Genomic DNA, 24,976 nt, shown 5'->3' on the forward strand with positions numbered 1-24,976 from the left:
TTCCATGCACATGATCATCAATGTTAAATATTTTATTCTTTTATTTTTAGTGCGAATTCGTCTAATTTCCGGTCAATTCTGGCTACCAATGGCTTGCTTGATGCTGCCGTCGCCCTCATTATAGTGAACCAATAAATGAAGAGGGAGGGGCCAAAGGAGGCGAGGCTGGGCCCTTCAAAACATTCAGACTGACATAAAACACAAGCATAAAAATAAAAAACACTCTTTTGGTCTGTTATTGTAATGTGGGTTACTTCAGTGCCAAGATCCTCTTGGACGAGCCATCAGTCAAGTCATGCTGCTCTCTGCACACGTCATAAAGTGCATTACTGCCAACCTCCTCTCGCTCTATTTAATTAAATCAATATACATCTGCTGAGAAAGAAAGAGTGATCGTAATTGCAGTGCTCACTGAATTAGTATGGAACTAGAATAGAAAATAGATACATTTGACAATGTCCACCAGAGGGAGCCAGAGCCTTTCTCAGGCACAGAAATGGCTCTCATGGTGGACACTGGCATCATAACAGAGAGCACAAGATGGTTTATGATGAAAAGCTTTCAGCTAGCGCTCCACAGCCGGCCCATGCCGCTGCTATACTCCACCTCAACCACCACCTCCCCCCGGACTGCATGGACACTATCATCGAAACTGGACTACTACACAGCGGCCGGCCTCCACACAGAGGCTCTGGCCGTATGTTCACCTACAACTCTTCATCCGCAAACTCCATCCCATCCATCTTGTCCTGCCGCACCACCACTTCCTCGTTACGTCATCACAGCAACAAACGACACGCGAACCCATCGAATCTCCGCCCACTTCCTCAGTCCTCCCAACCTGTCATAAAGCAACGTCGCCTGAAACTGGCTTTGCTCAACACCCGCTCACTCAGCAAAAAAAAGCCACATTCTGACAATAACCTGGACATATTCTGCACGACTGAAACCTGGCACAAACCCCTGGACTACTTCTCCCTAATGAGACCACACCCACCTCTTTCACTTACATTGACAAACGTCGACCTGAGGGGCAGGGAGGTGGTATTGCTGCCATCCACAGAAAGGACATTAAAACATCCACAATCCCCATTCCCGTTGCCCATTCTTTTGAACACATCGCCTTCAAACTCTCTGGTCCCACTCCTCTGGTCACTGCCATCGCCCCCCCCCCCCCCAAGCCAAATCCCTCCTTTATCTCCGACTTCTCAGATTTTCTGACCCACCTGTCTGCCATCTCTCCTTCAATTCTCCTCCTGGGCGATTTTAACATCCACTTGGACACAGACTGCAAATCTGCCACTGACTTTTTGGACTTATTACACTGCTTCGACTTCACCCAACACGTCAACTTTCTCACCCACAGCCGTGGTCACATCCTGGATCTGGTCTGCTCCACTGGTCTCACGATACATCAACTCTCCAGTCTCAACCTCAACATCTCCGACCACCTGGCAATTACCATCGTCATCCCTCTCCCCACCCCAAAAGACAAACGCAAAATATCCTACAGAAACCTCAAATCCATTCACTCTGCTCCATGGTACACTCCTGAACTCCGTCAGATGAAATCCCACAAACGTCAGCTTGTCAAAGACTTGCAAAGAAAACTGGTTTAACTGTCCATCTCCTAGCACATACTGACTATCTGCAGCAATACAAGGATGCTCTCACCAAAACCCGTTCCACCTACTACTCCCACCTGATTCACTCTGGCTCCACCAACCCCAAAGCTCTCTTCTCCACCATAAACAAACTTCTCAAACCCATTGACAACACCTTCAACTCCTTCACAACCGATAAATGCAACTCCTTCCTTTCATTTTTCCAAACAAAAATCGATAACATCTACAGCAACCTGTCCACCTCCCCTATACCTACCCCTACCCCGCCCACTCCATCACCCACCCCTCCCCTCTTCACCTCTCAACTCCTGTCTCAGTTTTCCCCTGTGTCTCCAAGGGACCTGTCCACCATCATGGCAGAAATGACAAGCTCCACCGTTGCCCTGGACCCCATCCCATCATCCCTGGTCAAGAACTGTCTCCCAGCCATCTCCTTCCTCATCACAAAAATAATCAACTCCTCCCTCAGTTCTGGTTCAGTCCCTCAATCACTCAAACTAGCAGCTGTCACCCCCACTCTCAAAAAACCTGGACTCAACCCAGACATTATGACAAATTTCCGGCCAATCTCCAACCTCCCTTTTTTATCAAAAATACTGAAACGCACCATTGCCATTCAACTCAAAACCCACCTCATCTCCACCGACCTCTTTGAACCTTTTCAATCCGGCTTCCGCTCTCAACACAGTACCGAGACAGCCCTCCTTAAAGTCACTAACGACTTCCTCCTCTCTGCAGACTCCGGCCACCTCAGCATTCTCATCCTCCTGGACCTCACTGCAGCTTTTGACACCATCAACCACTCCATTCTTCTCTCCCGCCTCGAATCCTCCCTCAACATCAATGGCACTGCCCTCTCCTGGTTAAAATCATATCTCACAAACAGACAACAGTTCGTCAACATCAACAACTGAACCTCCTCCACTGATCCTCTGTCCCAAGGTGTCCCCCAGGGTTCGGTGCTCAGTCCACTCCTCTTCATCCTATACATGCTCCCCCTTGGCAACATCATACGCCGTCATGGTCTCCGTTTCCACTGCTATGCTGACGACGTCCAAATCTACATCTCCACAAAATCCATCACCACCGCCACCCACTCCACACTCACCAACTGCCTCACTGAAATCAAATCCTGGATACAAACAAACTTCCTCCAACTAAATTTCGACAAATCGGACATGATCATCAACGGCAGAAACCCTGATTCACGCCTTCATCACCTCCAGACTTGACTACTGCAACAGCATCCTCTATGGCACACCATCCAAACTCCTAAATAAACTCCAATACATCCAGAACTCTGCTGCTTGCCTGCTCACCCACACCCGCACCCGTAACCACATCACCCCTGTCCTCCAGAAACTCCACTGGCTCCCTGTCCCACAACGGATTCAATTCAAAATACTCCTGCTCACTCACAAAGCCCTCCACAACCAGGCCCCACCCTACCTCAACGACCTGCTCCACCGCCACAACCCTTAAGGCACCCTCCGCTCCTCCGGCGCAAATCTCCTCACTCCACCACACAGGACCAAGCACCGAACCTGGGGCGACAGAGCTTTCTCAGTAGCTGCCTCCCTTTGGAACTCCCTCCCCACACAACTCAGAGACTGTACAGACCTCATTACCTTCAAAACACTCACCAAAAGTCCCCTTTTCAGAACTGTTTTTCATGTATAACTTGTCTCTTTTTGTATTTTTATTGTGTTGTTTTTATTATTCTGCTTTTTAACCTGTAAAGTGTCTTTGTGTACCTTGAAAAGCGCTATACAAAATAAATGTATTATTATTATTATTATTATTATAACACCTGAACGTTTCCTGTTACGACACCTCATCTTCACGTAGTTTAAATGCCATGTTTATATTTATATCTTCTTATTTTTATTCTGCTTTCTTTTATTGCCCCCAGGCTTTCACACACTCAAGTTGTTTTATGTTTTTGACTTTTGAAATGACAAACAAAAACTTGAACTAAATTAAAAGACCTATTAGTGTTTTCACTTATTGTGCCTGGTTAGACTTGAAAACTGTCAAAAGAAAGTTATAGGTTGCTCACACTCATCCCTAGAGACCGTAGTTCAATTTCCAATTCTAATTATATAGTTTGGTGATATCACATCATTTGCAGTATTGTTTATTAAGCTGAGCAAAGGTCTAATCAGCTCTTCAGTGAACACACCTTTGCTTTTTATAACACAAAGCCAGGATTTCTGAATTGCTTAACATCTATATAATCCATTAAAAAAAAAAAAAAAAAAATTCTCTTGATTTATTTGCATGAGTTCAATTAAAAGATGTGTCAAGGTCAGAGTTGATAGTGACACGACATAAACACGTAATTTCATCCAGTTGAAGTGCCTGTTGAAAGCGTACTTCACTGTAATATGCCTGTGCTGGTAACTTTAGTGCAAGGCACTGAAATTTAAAGTTATAAAATAAAAAAAGAAAAAAGCCACTAACATAAAATAACCCAGTTTTTAAGAGGTCAGCTTAAAATCAACAACACTTGAACTACTACATTCAAGATTGAAGGTCTGTTTGACAGATACACAATATTCAATATGTGAGGTGAAATGCTGGGGTGGCAAACTCAACTGGATGTGCTAAAATGAAAAACTAATTAATAACTACAATTAAAAATAAGGATTAGAAACAGGAAATACACATATATATAGATGAGAAATTATGTATATATATAATGTAAAAATGAAAAAGTTAAAGAGCATTTTTGTCATATTTCATACTCTTGCTGTTAAAATCTCATAAAAACTAGATATTGCACACACACACACACACACACACACACACACACACACACACACACACACACACACAAATGAAACTCTGTAACTCGTAGTTTGTTTCAATAATTATTTTATAGAAACATGACAGAGTCTTTCTGTATCTCTGAACAGTGCAATCCACTACTTTCCTCCATAAAGCTAAACATGGGTATTAACAGATTATCATGAATCATCAATGCCACTCTAAACACTCATGACTATGTGGATTTCATATACATGACATGAAAGCAAAGACTGCGGGTTAGATAGGACACAGTAAGCAACTAACATCTACATGAATACAGTACAGACAGCAGAAGTAGTGCGAGGCATCGACACAACCTACAGTATGTGGACACTTCAGGAAGTTTTTGGTAATAGGTTTGTGTTACCATTGTGTGAAGTCACTTTCAGCTCAATCAAACAAAACTATCAACAATGAATGACAAAGCATTCATGCCCAGTTATAGAAGGAATTCTCGATTGAATATGTCCGTTTCTTCAAGTCAAATCCTTTTTAACTTCCAAATACGAAAAAAGTTTAATTGACTGACATGAAAGTGACTGAAATTGTGTGTAAAAGTGTGTATGGGTCCGAGTCTGTGAATGTGTGCAGGCTGCAAATCAGTAGCTCAGTTATCAAGCAGAAAGCATCACACCTCACAGCAGGTACACACGGACTACTCTCTGTTGATGTCTAACAATAAAACAAAAGCCTCTTGTTGGATGTATCGAATCCCGCTGCTGCTCCTCCGTGTTATCTGCTGGCCGCAGGTTTGGGAAGTCAGCGTGTGCTCTGGTTGACATCTAGCAGTCACAGGAACGACCTGTGGATGAAAAGACAGACGGACAGGTACTTGAGTTTACAAATTCAGATTGTTAACAGTGACAGTACATTCATCACCAGGTAATTAAACTGACTTTTCCTTTACATCACTATTTCTTCAGTAAATCCACATTATTTATTTTTTTGTTTTTCGTACACAGACCACTACAACCTCATTAGAATATTTATTTTTTCTATTTTAGAATTGACATTATACTTTATTATTTGCATTCCCAATCCATGGATACAGAATGTTCTGAAAGGCACCATCGTGAGAAAATGGACATCAGATGTTATATAAGGCTTTGACAACAATTAAACTATTAGCAGCTGAATTCTGTCATGAGAAGTGCGGCTCATATTTAAAATCACTGTAATGCAATAACTGCCACTAATATAAGAATCATTCTCTGTATTTGGAGAATTAACAAACTAATGCTCTTTCTCAGATAATGAGAAAGAAATTGGATGTGTATTAGTGTGTAAGTACCAACGCAAGTGGAAACTGCCGTTCAGTGCAGCATGTCCCTGTGGGCCCCTGCTGAGTTGCCACACACAGTGTTTTTCCATATGGGCCGCCTGTGTATTTTGTGTACATCAAAGCTGTTGTAATCAAACTAGCTTTGTCTTCCAGTAACACCCGAAACCATCAGTGTCATCAGAGCTTGAGCTCTGAAACTACAAATTCACAAGAGAAAGTTTACATTGTAGGCGTTCCCCGTGCAAGAAGGGTCTAATAAAACAAGTCTTCTTCAAATTCTGACTACTTCTCATGGTATTAGCAAACACTGTTGATGCATGCATGTATGTTCTTTATTTACTTGTCCATATATCTTACTATAGCTGTACCAGGTTTGGTTTGTGTTTAATTTTTAGACACAAGAGAGCACCTTTAATGGCTGCGCAGCGACATGAAATAGGAGTTGCCTGTAAAACCACCCTTCATCTCCCTCCTTCTCTGCCTGCCTGCCACCCAGAGTCCCACCACCTGTTGAACAGCAAGGTCCATGGTGTCTGTATGGAAAGCTCCCATAGTGCTGGACTCAGTGTTAGTATGTGTGTGTGTGTGTGTGTGTTTGTGTGTGTGACAGTGAAACAGATGGACAGAGTAAATATAACTTAAGACCTTGGCAGGATGACAACTTGGTGATGAAATCTTAATATTTGAAGCCGTGTATCCTGCTAGGTAGGGTTAGATGCATACGATACATATGTCTAGTACACATGCAATATTGTTGATAGGTGTATTTGTTTAGAATACGTAGCGTGTAGTAATCTGAAAAGGAAAGCCCCTCTGCTTGTTTTAGCTGCCGTCCTTGCTGCTTTTGTCATGTGTCTGTGGTCATCTGTTCTGTTGACATTTACAGTAAAACCCACAAACCCAGCTTCCTTTGTGGGTTAATAGAAATGTTAGTAGAACGAAGTTACAGTGAACTGATTGGAAATTGCCCCAATACTTTTATTTATCCAGCTGTTTCAATCTTCACTACTGGAGCATGTTCTCCATATAGTTTTTAGATAGGATCTCACACCAGTGACAGTTGGTGGGTGAACTAACATTACCTTGGTCGGAGAGCATCTGCTGAGCATTGCTTCCTGTCCTCCTCCTGCAAAGACGACAAAGGAGAAGGGAAACAGTCAATAAATGGAAACCCATTCTAAAATTTTTACATACCATTATTTTGATAACAAAAGCTACACCAACTTTAGAACTAGAGTTGTTCTGATTCTGATACCAGTATCGGAAATGCCACCGATACTGCTGAAAATGCAGGTATCGGTATCAGCAAGTACGTGAGTCTATGCACCGATCCGATACCATGCAAATTAGAAACGGGACCCTGCTACTTCCCAGTGAGTTCCTTTAGTTCTGCACACTGGAAATCAATTCTTCTTCGCTGCTCTAAAAGCCAATACAGTTAGTTGCGCTGTGCTGCCCCTGGTAACTACAGTTTTTAGAGTGGCGAAGATGAAGTTGATTTCACATGAGCCAAATGGAGCTAGCAACAATATTTTACTCTGGATAACCCCGCTAGTAAAACAGTGACATGTTCAGTATGCAAGGCTGTAATTTCGAGGGGCGGCACAAGTGGTACCAGTTAGTTTTTGTTTTTTTTAACATGCACTGGTATCAGATTGGTACTCTGTATCGGCCCATACCCAAAGCCCAGGTATCAGAATCGGTATTGGGAAAGTAAAAATGGTATCGGAACATCTCTATTTAGAGCTTGCTAATAAATATTGATTTTACAATATAATATTAAATGTGAAGTGTTCCTGGTTTGGAGTTTCCAGTGCAATTATGCATGCATGTGTAACTGTATGAAGAATCACCTCTTGTCCTGGTTGAACTTGCACCTGCAGTGGCCACCTGGAACAAGAGAAAACAAGCATTGACTGTCTTTATGATGCCTGCATGTATTTGAGCATTGTCTGAGTCTGTTTATGACTGTGTGGATAAGGGTGTGTGTGTGTGTAATTTGCATCTTACTGAACAGGATGGTGATGCCGATGAGACAGAGGACAGCAGCTAGAATCAGGCCTCCGACACGCAGTCTGTGGTAGTCTGCACAAAGAAGTCATTGTTACCACTTGAAAATAAATAAATAAACTGTATTTTATGTCAATGATACAGATCATCTTCCTAGTTACATGAACTTTTAATTGATAGTCAAAATAAGTTATAAAAGGGGGAATTACCAAAGGTAAATGGGTCATCTTCAGCTGGAGGAACAGAAATGAAGAGCGTCAGTTGAAACAGCAGATAAATAAGGGTTTACAGACACATCCACATCTCAAACAGTGACATAATAAAGTCAACAGTACGAAGTGGGATGAGCAAACACAATGGCCTAGTTTGATTCTCTCGCTAATGATTTACATACCTGACCATCATCAGATCAATACTTTTCAAAGATTACAACTGATTTTAAGTAAAATAATAAAGATGACTCTTACAGTTTTATGGTTCTCCTTTCTTATTAGATCAGATCAAGTCTTTTACCATATTATTCAAATATTCACCGTAGTGTACTTACAGTTCTGTTCTTCTGCAAACACCAGCGACACAACTGTAAGAGTTCAGACAGAGAGGCAAACTTTACAACAGTGCAACACAGCCTGAGGCATCTCATTTTGTTTATTGTTAGGGATCATGAGGGTGGAAAAGTAAAGAAAATATTTTATTGCTTTTGGTTCAGTCAGGAAGAGCAGATTCATGTGGTCTGAGCTGTTAAAATACCCCAAATAATTTAAAGCAATGGAAAATTTCATTTTTTTTATTCTGGCTGCCCCTGTGGACAAAAGTATTCCAAGTACAACCACCTCCTGTCTTACAGATCTTGATCTGACTGGCTTGCTAGATGTGCTTTGTTTTTAAAGCAAGTGAAGGAGAGAAGCATGCTATTTTTCTTTTGTAAAGCATGTTGTTAGCAGGATGCAAAGGTTAATGTATATCCATGTGTATTTGTAGCTATGTAAGATTATTAATTGTAATAAGATGATGCTGAAATCTAAAGTAAACTTTGTTTTAGTGCCGTACTACCAGAGTAAAGATCAGCTTCTTTCCTTTGGCTTTGAAACCCCTGAATTCACCCTCAGTATTTACTCAACCCAGATAAGTCAAATTCCAATTAAATGTATAGAAAAAGCCAATTAAACAGACTTTTCCATAGCCAGTTTCAAACTTAGTACATTAAATTTATATTAGTTTTGTGCACTTAATATTGGAGAAGCTTTCTATTGTTTTTATTTGAAGGAAAGACAAATAAAATGTCTGTTATGTAGAATGGTTTACAAAGGAAACTGTCAATGATCAAAACACCTATTAAAAAGTTCCTAAATCTTTCCTATGTTTGTTGGAAATCCAGAGCTGTTTATAAATGTGACATAAAACTCTGTTTCATCTCTCTCCTCCTTATTCCTCACATCTTTTCTCTTTTATACCTCCTGAAAGAGCTGTGGATACCCTTACCCTCACCTTGTCAGCACTGTGATTACAGAGCACCTCATTTGCCATCATCTGCCGTACTCACAGTGTTTGTGATTTTCTTTCTTACAGTATATTTCTACAAGACACTCGATCACATCCGACGTCCTGACAGTTTAAAATTTAAAGTAAAGAGGCACCAAGACAGCCAGCGACAGGATCTCTCTAACCACTCATCTACCCTGCTGTCTTCTGTCTAGCTTCAGACATGTTACCAAGTGTCAAAACAATAGAAATACTTGAGCAATGTGGTGATGGAAGACAGAGCTTAAGGCAGAATTTCCTCTGAGAAGAGGAAGTAGAGCTAAGAGGTCATGAGTCCTTACTGACGTGACATTAATAATGCTTAGTGACTCTGGTTGACTGGTCAATACACTGACAATGGACTTTCTGACTTTTAAAAAGAGGAAGTTACTAATTTAGTTGAGTTCTTGAGGATTTTTTTTTTTAAAGAAAAGCTGTAATGAAATGAAAAAACTTTAAAGAGTTTAACTTACGTGTCATTAACACCAAAGCAGAGATCTTTGACATCTTCAGGCTTGAGCTTGTTCACCTGCAGAGATAAAAACAGACACAGATATCAACAACAATATCACTGACAATTCAGATGGTAATTAGATTGATGAACAACATTTTCTATGCAGCTTTACATTCTATTTAGTTAGTAAAGCAAAAGAAATAAACATATTAAAATGATTAACTGAAAATGTGTATCTTTTCTTCTGACTAATGTTTGCTTGTGGGCTGACTACATGACCTACTAACTGCGGTGCATTAACAGTCCATTTGAACAAGGCTCTAGTTGTAGTCACAAAGGGTAAATAACATTATCTCAAGTCCCAAAGGCACAAATAATCAAATTTTAAATGGGTGTGTTCATGTTAGAAAGCTGATTACTGTACTCCAAACTGGCTCGTACCAGCTGACAGAGTCAACAGATACAACATGATGCAACATTCAACTTTCTGTGTTTTCTGAGGGGCACTCCGAGGACGTAAAGGCACAGAAAAGAACTCATCACTCCTACAGCACATGCATCCGCAACCACAGAGAAATGTGATCGTATTTAGACAGACATAAAGTGGTCTCTGTCATTCTCTTTCATACTCAGACACACACAGAAACTTGATCTGATGTTGATGGGTACAAAGTGCTCTAATGGAGCCTTGACAGGAGAGCTTGTTCTCTCTGGGTAATGCATTACACTGTTGCTAAGTCAAAGAGTCAAAGCTTTGATCTTCTTTTTACTTGTTTTAATGTTATCTTTTGTTTCTCTACATGCTTAATTCAACATATATAATGTATTTTTATGTACAGTATGCATCCATGTACACATGCGGCAACTGTCCAGATTTTCTATTTTTTTTAAATTAGATTTCACTTGGCAAAAAAATCCATGAGAATTTTATCATAGGGCACTCACCGTTTCAAAGCTATTCCTGTCTGTGATGTCATTGTAATCTCATTTCTAGTATACATTAGTGCATAAAGGGTTAGCTTTTGAAGTTTCATCAGTCAATGGAGATATTTTTATTTTTCCAGTGCCTTCTAATTATTAAAAACAGACAAAATGCTCTTGTGTCCTAAATACTTTCAGCCAGAGTTCTCTCCTGAGTCAGAATTCATCCTCACTAATGCCAATAAACCTGTCAATTTACTGATGGCAGCAATTACATCCCACAAACTGTCTGAGTTCCTGTGTGTCCACATTGTTAGCTGCCATGTTGAAGCAGCAGCAGAGGTAACATGTGCACTGGCAGGAGACACACCTTAAATCACACAGCAGTGATTTTCCACTTACTGCACTTTTCCACTCTTAACGTTCCACAGTGAAGAGCAAACACACCTGTGCACATGTCAACCTGGCATTTACACGCAGTGAGTTAAAGCTCGCACAAAAATTCATGCGGCATTTGGATGACATCAAATTCAGGTTGTGTTTGACAGTATCGAAGAAGAGATCTGAGCGCAGCAGCAGCATGACAGTGTCTAGTCATATTAGTTTGCCTATTGCACTGTACTGTACTGAATTTGTGTTGAAGCTGCAGCTTGGCCTGTACAGCAGTATTATCTGTCGTCTCTGTTTGCTCCAACCTGAGGTTTATTGCAATTTTTGGGGGAAAATTAGAAAGATTTTCTCACTTTTTATCAAAAGCTTTTCCTATTTGAGAACGATGGTAGTGGTGGGAAATAATTTTATGTAGGTGAAAGGTGGAAGTTTTGACCACTAGTAGCACTAAAGTTCTTCCCTGTTTGGTTTGTCTCATGCACATATATGAAGATACACATACATGTGACAAACAGTCCAGCAAAGGCAGTAATACATCAAGATACACAGCAATCCACACACAGAAGCAGTGAAAAAGAAGACTGCAACAAATGAACGTGGATGCAAGGTTCAGATTTTGTCTTTGCAAACACTTTATATGTAAGAAAAATGCATTAAGGACACAAACAATTCTTTGTGGTAAGCAACACAGAATAGTGCTTAGGAATTAATCAAAATAATATTGAAATCGCAATATGGTCGATTGCAATATCCCAATAGCAGGAGCTGCAATATCTGTCAAAATAATCGTGAAATAATTTTTTTTTTTATATATTGTTCAGGCCTAACACTGACTGTAAACATAACTTTTGTTTATTTATATGGAAACACTGCAGGTCAGCTTCAAGCTCTGACGACAAGACTGACAGGATGAAATCTAGCATTAAGTAGTTTTTGATAGTTTGGTTTGTAAAGTATCTAAGGACACGCAAACAACTGTGACCTTTGATTCTTGGAGATCCCAATAAAGGAGGATGTAAGTGAAACAATGTGTCTCCCTCCTCTGCTGTTGGTATTTGGAGTTTGGCAGAGAGAGAGAAAGAGAAGAGCAGGATGAGTGCTTCTCTCCTGGTGCCTCTCCACAGCAACCCCAGGCGAGGCAGGGGGAATGTGGAGGATGGGAACCAGGCCAACAACCACTAGAGAACGGTTTACCTCAGGGGAGAGACACACTGTGAGGAGAGTGAGGAGGAGGAGACGTAGGGCAAAGACAGAAACAGGAGAGAGGAGAACAGGGAAAGAGAAGAACACACTGAGGGTAAGACAGAGGAGAGAGAAAGGGGAGGCAGAGGAGAGCAAGAGAGTGAGGGGGTAAAGAGACACAGAGGTGGTGCCTCCCGCCTCCTATTTGAAGATCATTTTCTAAAGCAAATGTTAGTGTAAGGTGGAGCCATGAGGTGAGTGCTGGAGGTGTGTCTGACAAAGTCACAGCACCCTGTGGAAGAGTAAAGTACAGCGTATATTGTATGCTTGAAAAGCTGACACCATTTAATATCAAATATCAATGGCTCTTTGACCCTTATGTAGTCTTGGCCCGCAACTAATGATTTTTTCCGTTGTTTGTCCGTCAATGATGAATCTGCAGATTAGCCTCACCCCAAAACCAGCGCACAGGGTAACATATTAACACAGTGGGTTTTGTCAAACTAATAGTCCAAAACATATTCAATATAGGCATGTGATTGAGGATTATTTTCATTATTGATTAATTTGCAGATTATTTTCAAAATTAATCATTTATCAAATGTCAAAAAATAAGGAAAAGGGCTCATCACAAAATTGCTTCTTTCGTCCAAAACCCAAAGACTCTTCTTTTTCTATCACAGATGACAAGGAAAACATTTAAGAAGCTGGAGCTGGACATTTTAGCTTGATAAATAACTGAAATGATTGGTCAATTATTGAAAAAGGTGGCAATTTATTTTCTAATGGACTAGTCGTTGCAGCTCTAATATTTAGTATAGTGACATTAGACAAATCAAAGCCAACACATCCTCACATTGGAGAGGCTGGAACCTGCAAATGTTTGATATTTTGGCTTTATAAGTAATTTAAGAATTTAGTAGATTATCAAAATAGTTGTAGATTAATTTTTTATCAATCAAATAATTTTGTTATAGTTTCACTCTCCACATGCAACTTTTACGAGACAAACAAGAATCAGATTCAGTTGTAGCAAAGTCTGATATGAGCTGATACCAAAGAAAGCATTACTACAAATATAGCCAAAGAATTTCTGAGACTTTAATCACGTAACGAGTAGTTTATTATTGCCTCAGTACAAATTCCCTGTGGAGCCTCTTCTCCAGCTCCGCCTGGTCCAGGGATAAAGACTTTTCTGTTCTGGCTCTGTCACGCTATTCTGCCTGTCTCCGACTGTCCCTCGTTTTTTGTTTCCAGCTCTTCTTGCATCTCTTTTTCTTCTTCTCTTCCTGTCTTTAGGACTCTCTTACTGAGAGTCTCTTACTGTGTCTCTACGCTCTCTGCTTCTTTCAAGCTATCTTCTCTGTCTCATACTCATACTCGTACATATGTCCCGCTTATCTGAAAAGCTTTCAGGATCGCCTGTTTGTTTAAAGCTACTGTTTCACACTGCTCTTCTGCCTATGTTGAGCTGCTGTCTCCTCTCCAGTCTCCTTTAAACCTCTCCCCTACTACTTCTTTTTTCTGACACACTTCTGCACGTCCTTGCTCCTTCACCCGTCCCGTCCTTTCCCTTTGTTGAATTTTTTCCACTCACTTATCCCTTCCCTTACAAACTCTCTGGAACACAGGCTTTCTAGGCTCTTTGCCCATCCCATGAGTCTCACGCTCATTCATTATTATCGTTTACCATCCCACTCTTCTTCTTCACATCAATAGGGTTACACAATAGGCTGCAGGGCTGTCAAAAGAGTCCGAACTCCTAAATGTAGCTGTGTAGAGGTCAATCAGGGATCTAATACTTACTCAGTTTAAATATTTAAATTTTTCTATGAAAAAGCTTTAATAGATACTATTTCTTCTATCACATAGAAATCTGTGTATCAGGGATGTGACAAATTTATATTTATTACTTACTGTGGCAAGCATCACAAAAGAAAATCAATTTACCTCCATTGAACTGTATCAGAGAAACTTATTTCAAATGTGGAGTAAGACAAAACTATCTGTATGACAAATGGCCACCCAAGAGTCCTACTTTTAACTCCCACAACTGCCAGAATAAAAAAATATTGTAAGTGATAATTGCGAGCAAAATATGTAAGTGAACAAAAGAGTCTCCACCGATCTGTATTTCTGACTGTGACACACTGACTCCAACATGTCAGCCAACAGTGCACAAAGGCCACCAGTTGGCTTTGAATGTGATACAAGTGTTTACTCCCTTGTGACTACTTTAGGTGACACACACATACAGATGGCGCGTACATGCACACATACACAAGCACGCAGCGTCGAGTCCTTCAGCCCTCAAAACTCTTAAAAGGAAGCAAAGCGTTCTACCACAACAGTTAAATAAATACTCAATTCAATCTTAAACCTGCTTATCCTGTTCAGATAACCTAGTGTTATAAAATACGAGGTGTATGTATGTATTGAAAACATACACAACTTATTAATTACAGTATTTTACAAAGTGTGTTTGTATAACTGCATATTCTATGTCTCCTTAATGCATCTTAATGCTACCTTTTTCCAAAAAAAACAAAAAACAGAATCAATTTCCTCTATTTTGTTACCAAAAGGCTGTGTGTGTTGTGGGATGTTTCTATTTTACCAACCCCCCTCCAAACACACACACCCACCCGTTTGAATGCTGGACCCTGGTGTGTGTTTGTGTGTGTTCCTGTACTGCACTTCAAAGACAGCTGCCTATTCTCAGTGGCATTTTTTATTCCTAAATTAGCAGCACTGGATTCCAGCGTGCAGCACATCCTTTATGACACACACACACACACACACACACACACACACACACACACACACACACACAGGATATACAAAAAAAAGTTTTAACCTGCTTTGCACTCTGTGATGAATAATTTGCTTTTATCTCAGATGGACTTGTGATGTCCCATGACCTCAGATGGGTTTTTAGATCAATTAAAAGAAAACGTCTTTGTCTCTGCAGCTGCTCAATAGTGAGGTGTAACAGCTAACAGCTTCTGACCAAAGATGAGTTTCGACAGATGTTAGTGAACCGCTGACTCCACTAATGCAAAAAAGAAAAAAAAAGATAAAACGGAAGAGGGTGGGGAATCAGTGGAGGCAGTTCTCTCATGACGAAAGGGAAAGAGAAAGGGGAAAAAAGGAAAAACCCAAACAAGAAATAAAGTTGGGAAATAAGAGAGAGCAAGAGAGGGAGGAAGAAGAATTCAAGCCTGGGGGAAATGAGAGAGGGAGGCAGGAAGAGGGGAGAGTGTGGTTGGGAAAGAGAGGGAATGAGAAGAAGGGACACAAAGAGACAGACAGACGGAGGGTGAGAGAGGGAGTGGAGCATACTAGAGCCATGAGTCACTCATGGTAACCACAAGGCTAGCAGCGAGCGGCTAGCAACAGGCTGCTCGCTCCTCACCCTGCAGTCATAATCTCTTCTCTTCTCACCTTTCATATATTAATCTTGCACATTATTTTACAGAAGCTGCTTTAATAAACATTGTAAAAGACCTGGTGTTTTGTATTAAACTGTAATAACATTTCTATAAACTGTAAATATATCTGCCCTAAATGATCGGCTGTGCCTCTGCTGAGCTTTGTGGTTTTCGTAGAGAATGCACTGAAGGTCACAGTCACATTCCCTGGTATAAAATCAATGTCTTCTCGTTGAGGTTTCTAAATTTGTGTTTGCCAGCCACCAAAGTGATGAGAAGAAAGATGAGGAGAAAGTGCGTCTCTCCCTTTTTCCCCTCCACCCCTCTCTTCTGTGTTCTCCTCACCCGCTCTCGTTATCTTTTTTAAGAATCGTGGTCATGTGAGGAGAGGTGAGGATAGCGAGCTAAGTCTGTTTCACCTGTGAAAGGAGCGACAACGCTGTCTGTCACCTGCTTCGTTCACCGTCTCTCCATCTCTGTCTCTCACCCTGTAACCTCTCTCATCTCTCTCTGCCTCACCTGACCCTCTGTGAAAGCCTGTGCTCCATATGAGAGACATTAAGGTGAATTTAAATTCATTCAACATACAGTTAATAATATGCAGTAGGCAAATGTCAGTCGGATATTTCCCTCTCCATGCATTTGTTTGAAATTGTCAGTCAATTTCCATATTTGTTAGTCTTAGCTGAAATCATTCTCACAGTATGTCAGAGTACTAAAAAAATCCAGAAATATATTGGGGAATGTTTGAACATAATATCACATCAAATCTTTGTTGCAAAGAAAGCATATTCATGTGTTGTAGAGCTGCAACAATTAGTAGATTCATCGATTGAAAAGTAAATACCTACTATTTTGGTAATCTATTAATCGTTTCAGTCATTTTTCAAGCAAAAATGTCAAATACTTGCTGGTTCCAGCCTCTTAAACATTAGGATTTGCTGCTATTCTTTGTTATTTATGATAGTAAATGAAGACTTTTGGGGGTTTTGGGCTGCTGGTTGGACAAAAGAAGCACGTTTGAGACAGTAATTTTGGGGCCCTGTTAAGTGATGATGCCCATTGTTTTATAGACTAAACAATTTATCAGCAGATTAATCAGTAATGGAAAAAATCATTGATTACAGCCTTACTGTATTGCAGGGCAAAAATATTGATCTTCTCAGGAATGTTAGTGATCCACATGGGGGGATTTGTGCTGACAAATGACCTGTTACTTATATATGAACCAATGATGCAAACAAGACTGAACAGTATAGTATGTTCTATTAAACTGCTAAGTATAATCTAATTATGAAATATATTTGTATTCAGAATACGAATATCTATTATACTGTTATTATTAGTTTTGGTCTTCCTTGATCTCTCACATTTGAACTCTCACAAAACACATAAGTGACACCAACTTGTTGCAAGACAGACAGTTTAGAGAACTGCTTGCCAAAGAGTGTGTTAGTTAGCTTTGTTGCATGTCTATGGTCATCGCAAAACCTGTGAAACCTTAACATATTTGACAACTCCAGTGCACTCTGGCCTGTGGTCATTCGGTGCCTCTTGCACAATTGACTTCTCTCAGTACAAGGGTCTCATTTTGGTGTGAAATTCCCATTTGCTGTGAAGCAGACGCTAAAGCCTGATGTTTACCTCAGACTTCTTGTGCCTAGTCTGTATAAGTCACAGAAACACATTGATAATGTAAAATTAAAAAAGAAAAACACAGCCATTTTGAATTGTTTATACATCTCTATCACGTTATAATCAGTTAATTGCTCAAGACCATTTTTCCAGCCACCAAAAACAGTGCAAAAATGTTTAGGAACCTCCCTCACATGAGCACTGAATGAATTAGTCAATGACAAATCAATAGAAAATTGATGGATGGCAATTTGATAACAGTTAATAAGTGGTTGACATTACTTCACAAGTCAGAACACAGACTATTTTGATTGAGACTTATCCTACAAATGATCAATATTTCAGTATCTGCTTTGCATTTTACAGCAGAATTTGGCGACTCCAGTATCTGTCCTTGTCCCAAATCTGTCCTTGTGCCACATAGTGACAAACTGTTACCACCTCTACACTTATCAGCTGGCCCTTTCACACACACACACACACACACACACACACACACACACACACACACACACACACACACACACACGAGCTCACAAAGGTGAGTTCACTACAGCGTATAACAGTCTGATAATAGCTATCTCCAGGTGCTTTTTCGTGGGTTTGAATAATTTGACCTGACACTTACATCATTTTATTACATCTCCACTCTGCGATCTGATGCTTTTTAATTTAGTGCTATCAGAGCAGACAATTAGCATCAATCATGAACACATACAGGCTGCAAAGGACTGAATGTGCAAAGAGTGCCATATTTTTCTTTAGCGTCAGGTAAGCCTACAGGTTGCTTTTTTCATAACACGTGTGATCAAGGCGCGTGAAGGAAGACTATCCTGTGCCGTTACGCACGTTGGCCCGGGGGCGCGTGCCGTCCCATTGTCCTGGCACCGGCGAGCGCGAGGAGAAATACCAGCCGGATAACATTATTGGCTCGTGACGGATTGTGTGTCGTACTTTACTTTCGCATTTTAGCGAACATTTTACTTTTCTCATTAAAAATGAACGTTTATAGATTTTTTGTAGCTTCTTTGAGTTTTTAAGATAACTGTGTGAGTGAGTTAATGAGACGCACAGTGATACAAAACAGTTTTCCATTTAAATAAAAAGCTATCCTGTTTAGATGCTAGCGTAAAGTGCGTCCTTATTTTCGGCTAACGATAGCTAAACTGGGTTACAGTTGCCTTAAAAGATGCTCCAAGAGCCTATTTGGAAAACTTAAACGCCACAAACACACGTCCTCAAATGAAGAAAACACTTCAGGAGATAAACTTCCGTGAAGTATCAGTTTATTTTGTTTAACACTTACCTCTTGAGACGTTGAGTTTAGCAGCGGCAACAAAAACGAGGAAATTTCTCACAAGCAGGCGGATATCTGACTCAGAACTGGCGACTTTTCTCCACACAGTGCGCCAACACCCTGCCTACACCACTGTGACACTCAACAGGTTGGCTTGGTTTTGGAAAAAGGGGGCTGAGTTAAAGAGGCTGGAGTCTTGTGTGAATCCTGATCCCGGGTCGGTTTCTGCTGTCGGGGCTGGCGGCTGGAGAGTGGACGGCTGGAGGCGAGCGGGGCGTGGAAGCTGATCCAGAGTCAGGACGGGGAGCCGGGAGGAGGAGTGGAGCATTAATGTTTGTTTGTCGTGAACGAAGATGTCAAAGAGTGTCGAGTTAGCCAGATTTACTTCCACACTGTGAGGTAAGTTGTGTGGCGTTAACTCTTAGAGGCATAACACAACAAGGCCACAATTAAGATGCAAAGTAATACAAATATAATAATGTGACTTATGGCACATATAAGAATTAAAGTGTTTTAAACTGAATGGGAACTCCAGATGGTATAATAACTGCCCTTTTCAGTAGTAAAGTTTGAGGTCATTAAAGGTCATAGAGTGAAACCAGTTGCCTTACATATGTGAAGAAAAGCACTGACATGTTAAAATTTGGTATAGCATGGTGACTTTTATTTTAATGTTGGATGTGCACACCAAAGGTTTCTAACTTTCTTCTAAACTTGTCAGTATTGAAATGGTTGACCACATGGATCATCTAAATCTACAGTTATTCGTACAGTAAAACATGCAAAAAACACACCATATTATGTTCCCAATGATGCAACATGATGGTGATGGCTAAACTAAGCAACATGTGGGAGACAGAGGGACAAACATGATTTATATATTTGGACACAGTTTTAAAACAGAAACACATGACGGGGGCTTCATTTATTTCGTCATACTCATGACATGTTCAAGACAATTTCAGCAGCGCTTTGCTCTGTACAGGTATAATCACCTGGGCTGGTGTGTTTACTCCAAACCCCCCACACCGCGCCCAGTCTCTCCACCCCCTTTGCATGTCAGCTCTTCTTCCTGGGTCAAACCGGATTGTCAGGTACGATATCAGATTTCACTGCTGTCATCTTCCCCTTTTCTAAAAGGTGAGAAAGGAGGGCGGGATGGCAGTTAGACAAGAAAGCGAGAAAGACAATTAAAGGGAGGAGCAAGGCAGATGTTAAAATTCAGACAAAGACGCGCACACATTTTCACTAGTGAGTTATAAGAGAGAACTTACTTCTCCGTCCTGGAGCACTTGTTGTCTGTGAAGGCAAAGTAGGATGTGTTACTGGGGTTATATACACTTCAATACTCTACTATATACTATATATGTCTTTATTACTGCTCTTATTGGCAGCTCTGAGATTTGAATCTGGGATTTAAAAATAAATTATGCACACAAAATCTTTTACTCGTCCGCATGACTCAATATGAATAGCTAATGTCTTTTATTTCAATCTCAACTCACTTCATGGATTTACCATTCTGGCTAATTCTTCTGTGTGGATTCAGTACTTACAAAGTATAACGCTGATGCCTCCAGCCACCAACAAGCAGGCACAGATCAGGCCTCCGATTCGTAGCCTGTCATAGTCTGTTAGACAATAATGTTAGAGGTTAAGAGTGTCCTGGTACAATTGACAAATATGAAGTTCCAACCCAAACGTATCCTAAAATTAATTAGAGAATCAACAAATATTTGATTAATGCTTAATTTAAAAATGCTTATTTCACATTGCTATTTTACAGTCACATTTGCAGTGGTTGCTTTTGCCATCAGGCATATGCAGTTTGCAATAATCTAGGTGAACATATGATCATCTGCACTAATCTTTTTATAATCTGTACAAACGAGTGAGATGATAGATTGTATACAGTAGATTATAAGAATTAGGGGATAAGAGTGTCTTTACTTACTGTACACAAAAGGATCTGCAGACCAAACACAAGAAGAGGAGACATAAAAAAAAGGAAAAGATAATTAGTGGCAAACTTCAAGCTGTTATACAGTCTCACTTCAGCTTGCTCAGAAAAAATGGATGATTCAAGAAATGAGTTAGAAATTAGCAGTCTTATGGGAGATGTATTCAAATTCATCAGCCTTCTTCAGCAAACAACTTACTGCTGCAAAGACATTCAGAGGTTTGCTGTTTTGTTTAAGAAGTGGCTTTATCAGGCCATTGTTATGGAGACAAAAGACATTAATGTATTGGATTTCTTCCTTAACCAGTTTCTCAACAAAGCAGTATCAGACCAAGATGAGGTGAAAGTAGAGTTTGGGCCTTACTTGCTTCAGTTTCCATGAACAGGGTGAAGAGCACTGCAAGAAAGTCAGGCAAATGAAATTAAGTTTAATCAGAGTTGTTCAGTCATTCAGTCATTTTTTTCTTTGAAAATCTAGTTGAATTTAGGTATCAAGGTCATGGAGTGCTTTCTGAACAAGAGCGCCTTTGTACTGTCATAAATTCTCTCAAAAAATCAAACATCTGAAATTTTGTTACATTTTGCCAGTATGATGTGAAAGAGTTTTTGATAGAATATAGTTTTATATGCAGTAACAAATATATGCTTTCTGTGCTTTTATATTAGATGTTGTTTGCCTGCAGAAATGTCTGAGTGTCATTTAAAGACACTCAGACATCCTGTAGAATGAGGAAGCGAAAATATCACATCTGCTTACGCTATAAGAGCTCGTGAGCATCTTGCCCTTGTTTACATCCCTATATGGAGTTGTTGTGATAAGCAAACTGCAGCCAACCATTAACCGCCACATCTGTTTCCTTACCTTATTTGATGTTGATATGATGAATGTTGTATGATTATCTGTGAGTCACTCCCATGTGTTTGAGGAACGCCTTTGATTAATAAAAAGAGAGGAAACGGACGAATGTGTTCAGAGCGGTGTGGAGATTTGTAACTGTGCACATCTCTGTCCGTTCTCCTCGCGAGTAAGAAATTGAACGCCTTGTCTGACTCTCTTTGTGTGTGTTTCTAATAATGTTTTAGGTGCTTGAACCTGACAGTTTTGTAGGTACGCATGATCTGCTTTAATGTATTCAACAGTTCATGCATCGCTTGGTGTAAATTGTAGTGTGCTATGCGTATGCCCGAGCAATCAGACTCATATGGCTTAATAACGACAATGATCTTACTCAAGTATGTAAGAAATTCTCAGACTTGCATTTCTTAGAATTTTAACATTTTAACTGCTTTGTTTTTCATTGTGACTGGTGCAGTTTGTGTTTTGTGAAGACGCTGTACATCTTTGAATAGTGTCATATGTGTCACTGTATATTTAAGCTTTGTGTACATTTCTGCCTAAGGATGCAAAATTAATTTCAGTGTCAACTGGCAATAAAATCATATTGTATTGTATTTATCGTTTGAATCGTATTGTTTCGTGTCATATTGTATCGTATTGTAACGTATCATAACAACTTGTGTCTTAATGTATTGTGTTGCATTTTGTCATGTTGTATCGTATCGTATCGTATCGTATCGTATCGTATCGTAACGACATCGCATCTCATCATATCGTACCGGATCATATCCCATGTCATAATATCTTTCTGTAACTGACAGCCAACATAAGCTCCTAAAGAAAAGAGTAATCCATGACCTTGAGACCACATTAATAAACAATCAAAGGGCTTTTTTTCTTTTTGATGAAGGCCAACTACTTTCTGCAGGAAACACTGAATGAGATGACATGAAATGATATATGTACATTTGCACAAAGTATCTCTTTTCTCTTTTATTTACCTGCCATAACAGTCACAACAGTGAGATGTCCCATCTTGAACACAACTAAGAGTCCGATAGAAAGTGAAACAGATAAAGTCAGAAGAGAGAAAACATGACCGTGAGAGAGAATAAAAGATCACACACCCATGCAAACACACAACGAAGCACACACTTCTGCCTCTCCTCAGGCAGAATGTTCTTGTTGTGTGAGAGGTCAGTGTCTCGTCAGCAGGGATGCATTCTGGGTGTTTATAGAGTAAACAGCAGATCATTTCTTTCTTGGGGCAAAACGCAGCAGGTTTCCAGACAACTTTCCTTCAACTCCACTCAGACTCCAGAAGACTTCCTCGCAGTGGGCTAAACACTGTCATGTGTTTTACAGTATCTAAAGATCAGACTGTGGTTGTGTTTCTCTGACTTTTAACTTCATTTGCACTTTTTATGTCTTATGTAGCATCCGAATGAGGGAAAAAGCTGCTTCTTGGATATATTCATAGTTCTATAATATGCATTTAAAAATAGATACATATGTAAAGCCATGAAATAAACATTAATGTTTCAGTAAATTGGCAAATGTATTAGTATTATGTAAATGCCAACAGTCTGTTCTCTAACCCTTTTTTAAAAGGCATAAAAAACATTTAACTCATTATAATATTTAGTTGACTTACTGTACCATCCTCCTAATGCTAGAAACTAACTGCATGACTGAAAATGTGTTTTCAAATTACATACAAAGTTACTTTTTGCCGTCCTCAATGTCACCTCTAACTGGCCTTGGACACCCTTGAGCCTCCATGAAGGTAAGAGTAACTGCTCTTTGTAAATTCAGTGCTTTTCCTCTCTGTCACTCTGCTTCTCTCTGGCTCAAACTAGTTTTCCATTCATGAGTACTTTTAAAAACATCTCTGCCTTGTATTTAAACCCGGTATAGCAAAAGCAAAGTGAACTTATCAATAGATAAAACAAGTTTGATGTTTTTTGTGCATGTTTAATTCATTTGACAAGAAAATCAAACATTGGATTGATAACTTTTTCAGTATCTTCATGTAACTTGTTGCAGAGATATATAGTTTGCACGGCCTTTTCAAGAAATAGACATCAAATGAAAACAAAGATAACACAGAGACTCTGAATCATGCAGTTTTTCTTCACTAAGCTTCAATCATGGTGTCTGTCCTCTGTCAAAAAATGTCATTGCAGCTATCAGTTAGCATGACATTAGTCAAGGTCAAACTGTGGACAAGCCTCTGTCTTTAAAATCATGTCTTTAAATTAGCCCCACTTCTCAGATGACACCGCAGCAACAGATAGAAGTGAGAATAGACTTTTCTGCTTGGGTTTAAATTGATTTTACAAAATAATTTCAACCACTCTAGTAAGTGTCCTTCACATTGTACTGTTCAGTCGACGTGCCCTGCATTCTTTACTCTGTTATTATGTGAATCACTGCAGTGCTGGGCTTCTTAAATGTTTTCAATACAGCCCCAAGAAAGAAATGAAATAAAATTCACTTATCATCAAAAGCATATTTAAAAGCTCATTTTTCAGTAAATTCCACTACCTGCCACATGTATTTCCTTCAGTCTTCAATAGTGCAAAAACATTTTACTCTGACACTAAAACCTTCAGCACAACCTTTTACAAACCCTTACAATCAACATTTTCACAGAAAGGTAACCTTGACCTCTAACCCAGACTCCCATCCTGCCTTGCTCCAACATACAGTACCTGTTCTTACCTGAGCTGACGGTTCAGAAGTAGAGGAGTGTGTGTGAATGTTCCAAGACACTGCCTGGTCAAAAGTGTGTATTTTCTATTTTTACCTGAATAAGTAGCTCCTGCTCCTCCTATTTGTTTGGGATATAAACTTAGGTGTGTGGACGTGACCAATGATGGTTGCAGGGGTGACGCGCTTACGTACGTGTCGGAGAACAGCAGCAATGTTATTTCATAAACATCAGCGTGTGTGCATGATGGTGTGACAGCCATTTGTAATTTCCCTTTGTGAAGCCATTTTCACCTGAAGTTAATACAACTACTATACTCTTGATCTTACGCAGAGACAGATTCAAATGTTCACACTGCTTGTGATCCACCATCAAACTGCTTTTACACAACAGTAAAATGAAAAGTCTTTTAAACACCTTATCAGAGCAGCAAAATCCGATTGGTCATGGAAAAAAGGAAGAGAGGAAAAAGTATGATGTTAAAGATGAAATCATGTCAACTTTACAGAAACAGCAAAATAAACATCAGTTTTTCTTCTTTGTAAAGTGTATTCGTAGATTTTAGATGAGACAAAGAAGGAGGAGGGGTGAATGTGTTGTACAGTGCTTTATTACTGTCCTTCCACTGACTTCACTGTTGACCCTCTGCTCTCTGTGGCTCAGTCAGGTACCCCAGGTATCTCCCAATGCTCCTCTCCCCGTGGAACAGATTGTACTCTGTTGGTCTTATGGTTGTCAGGCACTTTAATTTTTTTACACAGTATGGGCAGGAGGGAGGGATTTTACTTGACTATAAAACTTTGCTTCAAAGGAACAACTTTTCGATTGGGAGTTATTATTTGTTTTTGCTTATATGAATTTAATTCATTTTAATGAAATCTCTATCTTTCTTACCAAGGTTACAAG

General features: G+C 39.8%; 1 protein-coding gene across 1 annotated transcript; it reads right to left on the reverse strand.

The window, feature by feature from the left end:
• Positions 1-4,485: 4,485 nt before the first annotated feature.
• On the reverse strand, positions 4,486-18,707 carry LOC141012085 (FXYD domain-containing ion transport regulator 3-like). The gene is made up of 8 exons (XM_073485473.1): positions 18,569-18,707; positions 9,723-9,778; positions 8,276-8,308; positions 7,938-7,961; positions 7,729-7,803; positions 7,572-7,608; positions 6,801-6,844; positions 4,486-5,238 (listed from the first exon to the last, which is right to left on the reverse strand). Exons 2-8 carry the CDS (start codon positions 9,754-9,756, stop codon positions 5,219-5,221), a joined length of 267 nt encoding a protein of 88 aa, XP_073341574.1. The 5' UTR covers positions 9,757-9,778; positions 18,569-18,707; the 3' UTR covers positions 4,486-5,218.
• Positions 18,708-24,976: the final 6,269 nt, after the last annotated feature.

The sequence above is a fragment of the Pagrus major genome, chromosome 17 (assembly GCF_040436345.1).
Source record: "Pagrus major chromosome 17, Pma_NU_1.0".
NCBI lineage: Eukaryota > Metazoa > Chordata > Actinopteri > Spariformes > Sparidae > Pagrus > Pagrus major.

What these genes read in the sequence shown, in the direction of transcription:
- LOC141012085 (XM_073485473.1), bottom strand. Translation starts at nt 9,756, where the DNA reads ATGTCAAAGATCTCTGCTTTGGTGTTAATGACAC. An exon ending in CGGCATCACCATCCTGTTCA is followed by an intron (nt 7,609 to 7,728) that starts GTAAGATGCAAA and finishes CTCTTGTTCCAG; the next exon opens with GTGGCCACTGCAGGTGCAAG. An exon ending in AAGTTCAACCAGGACAAGAG is followed by an intron (nt 6,845 to 7,571) that starts GTGATTCTTCAT and finishes TCGTCTTTGCAG; the next exon opens with GAGGAGGACAGGAAGCAATG.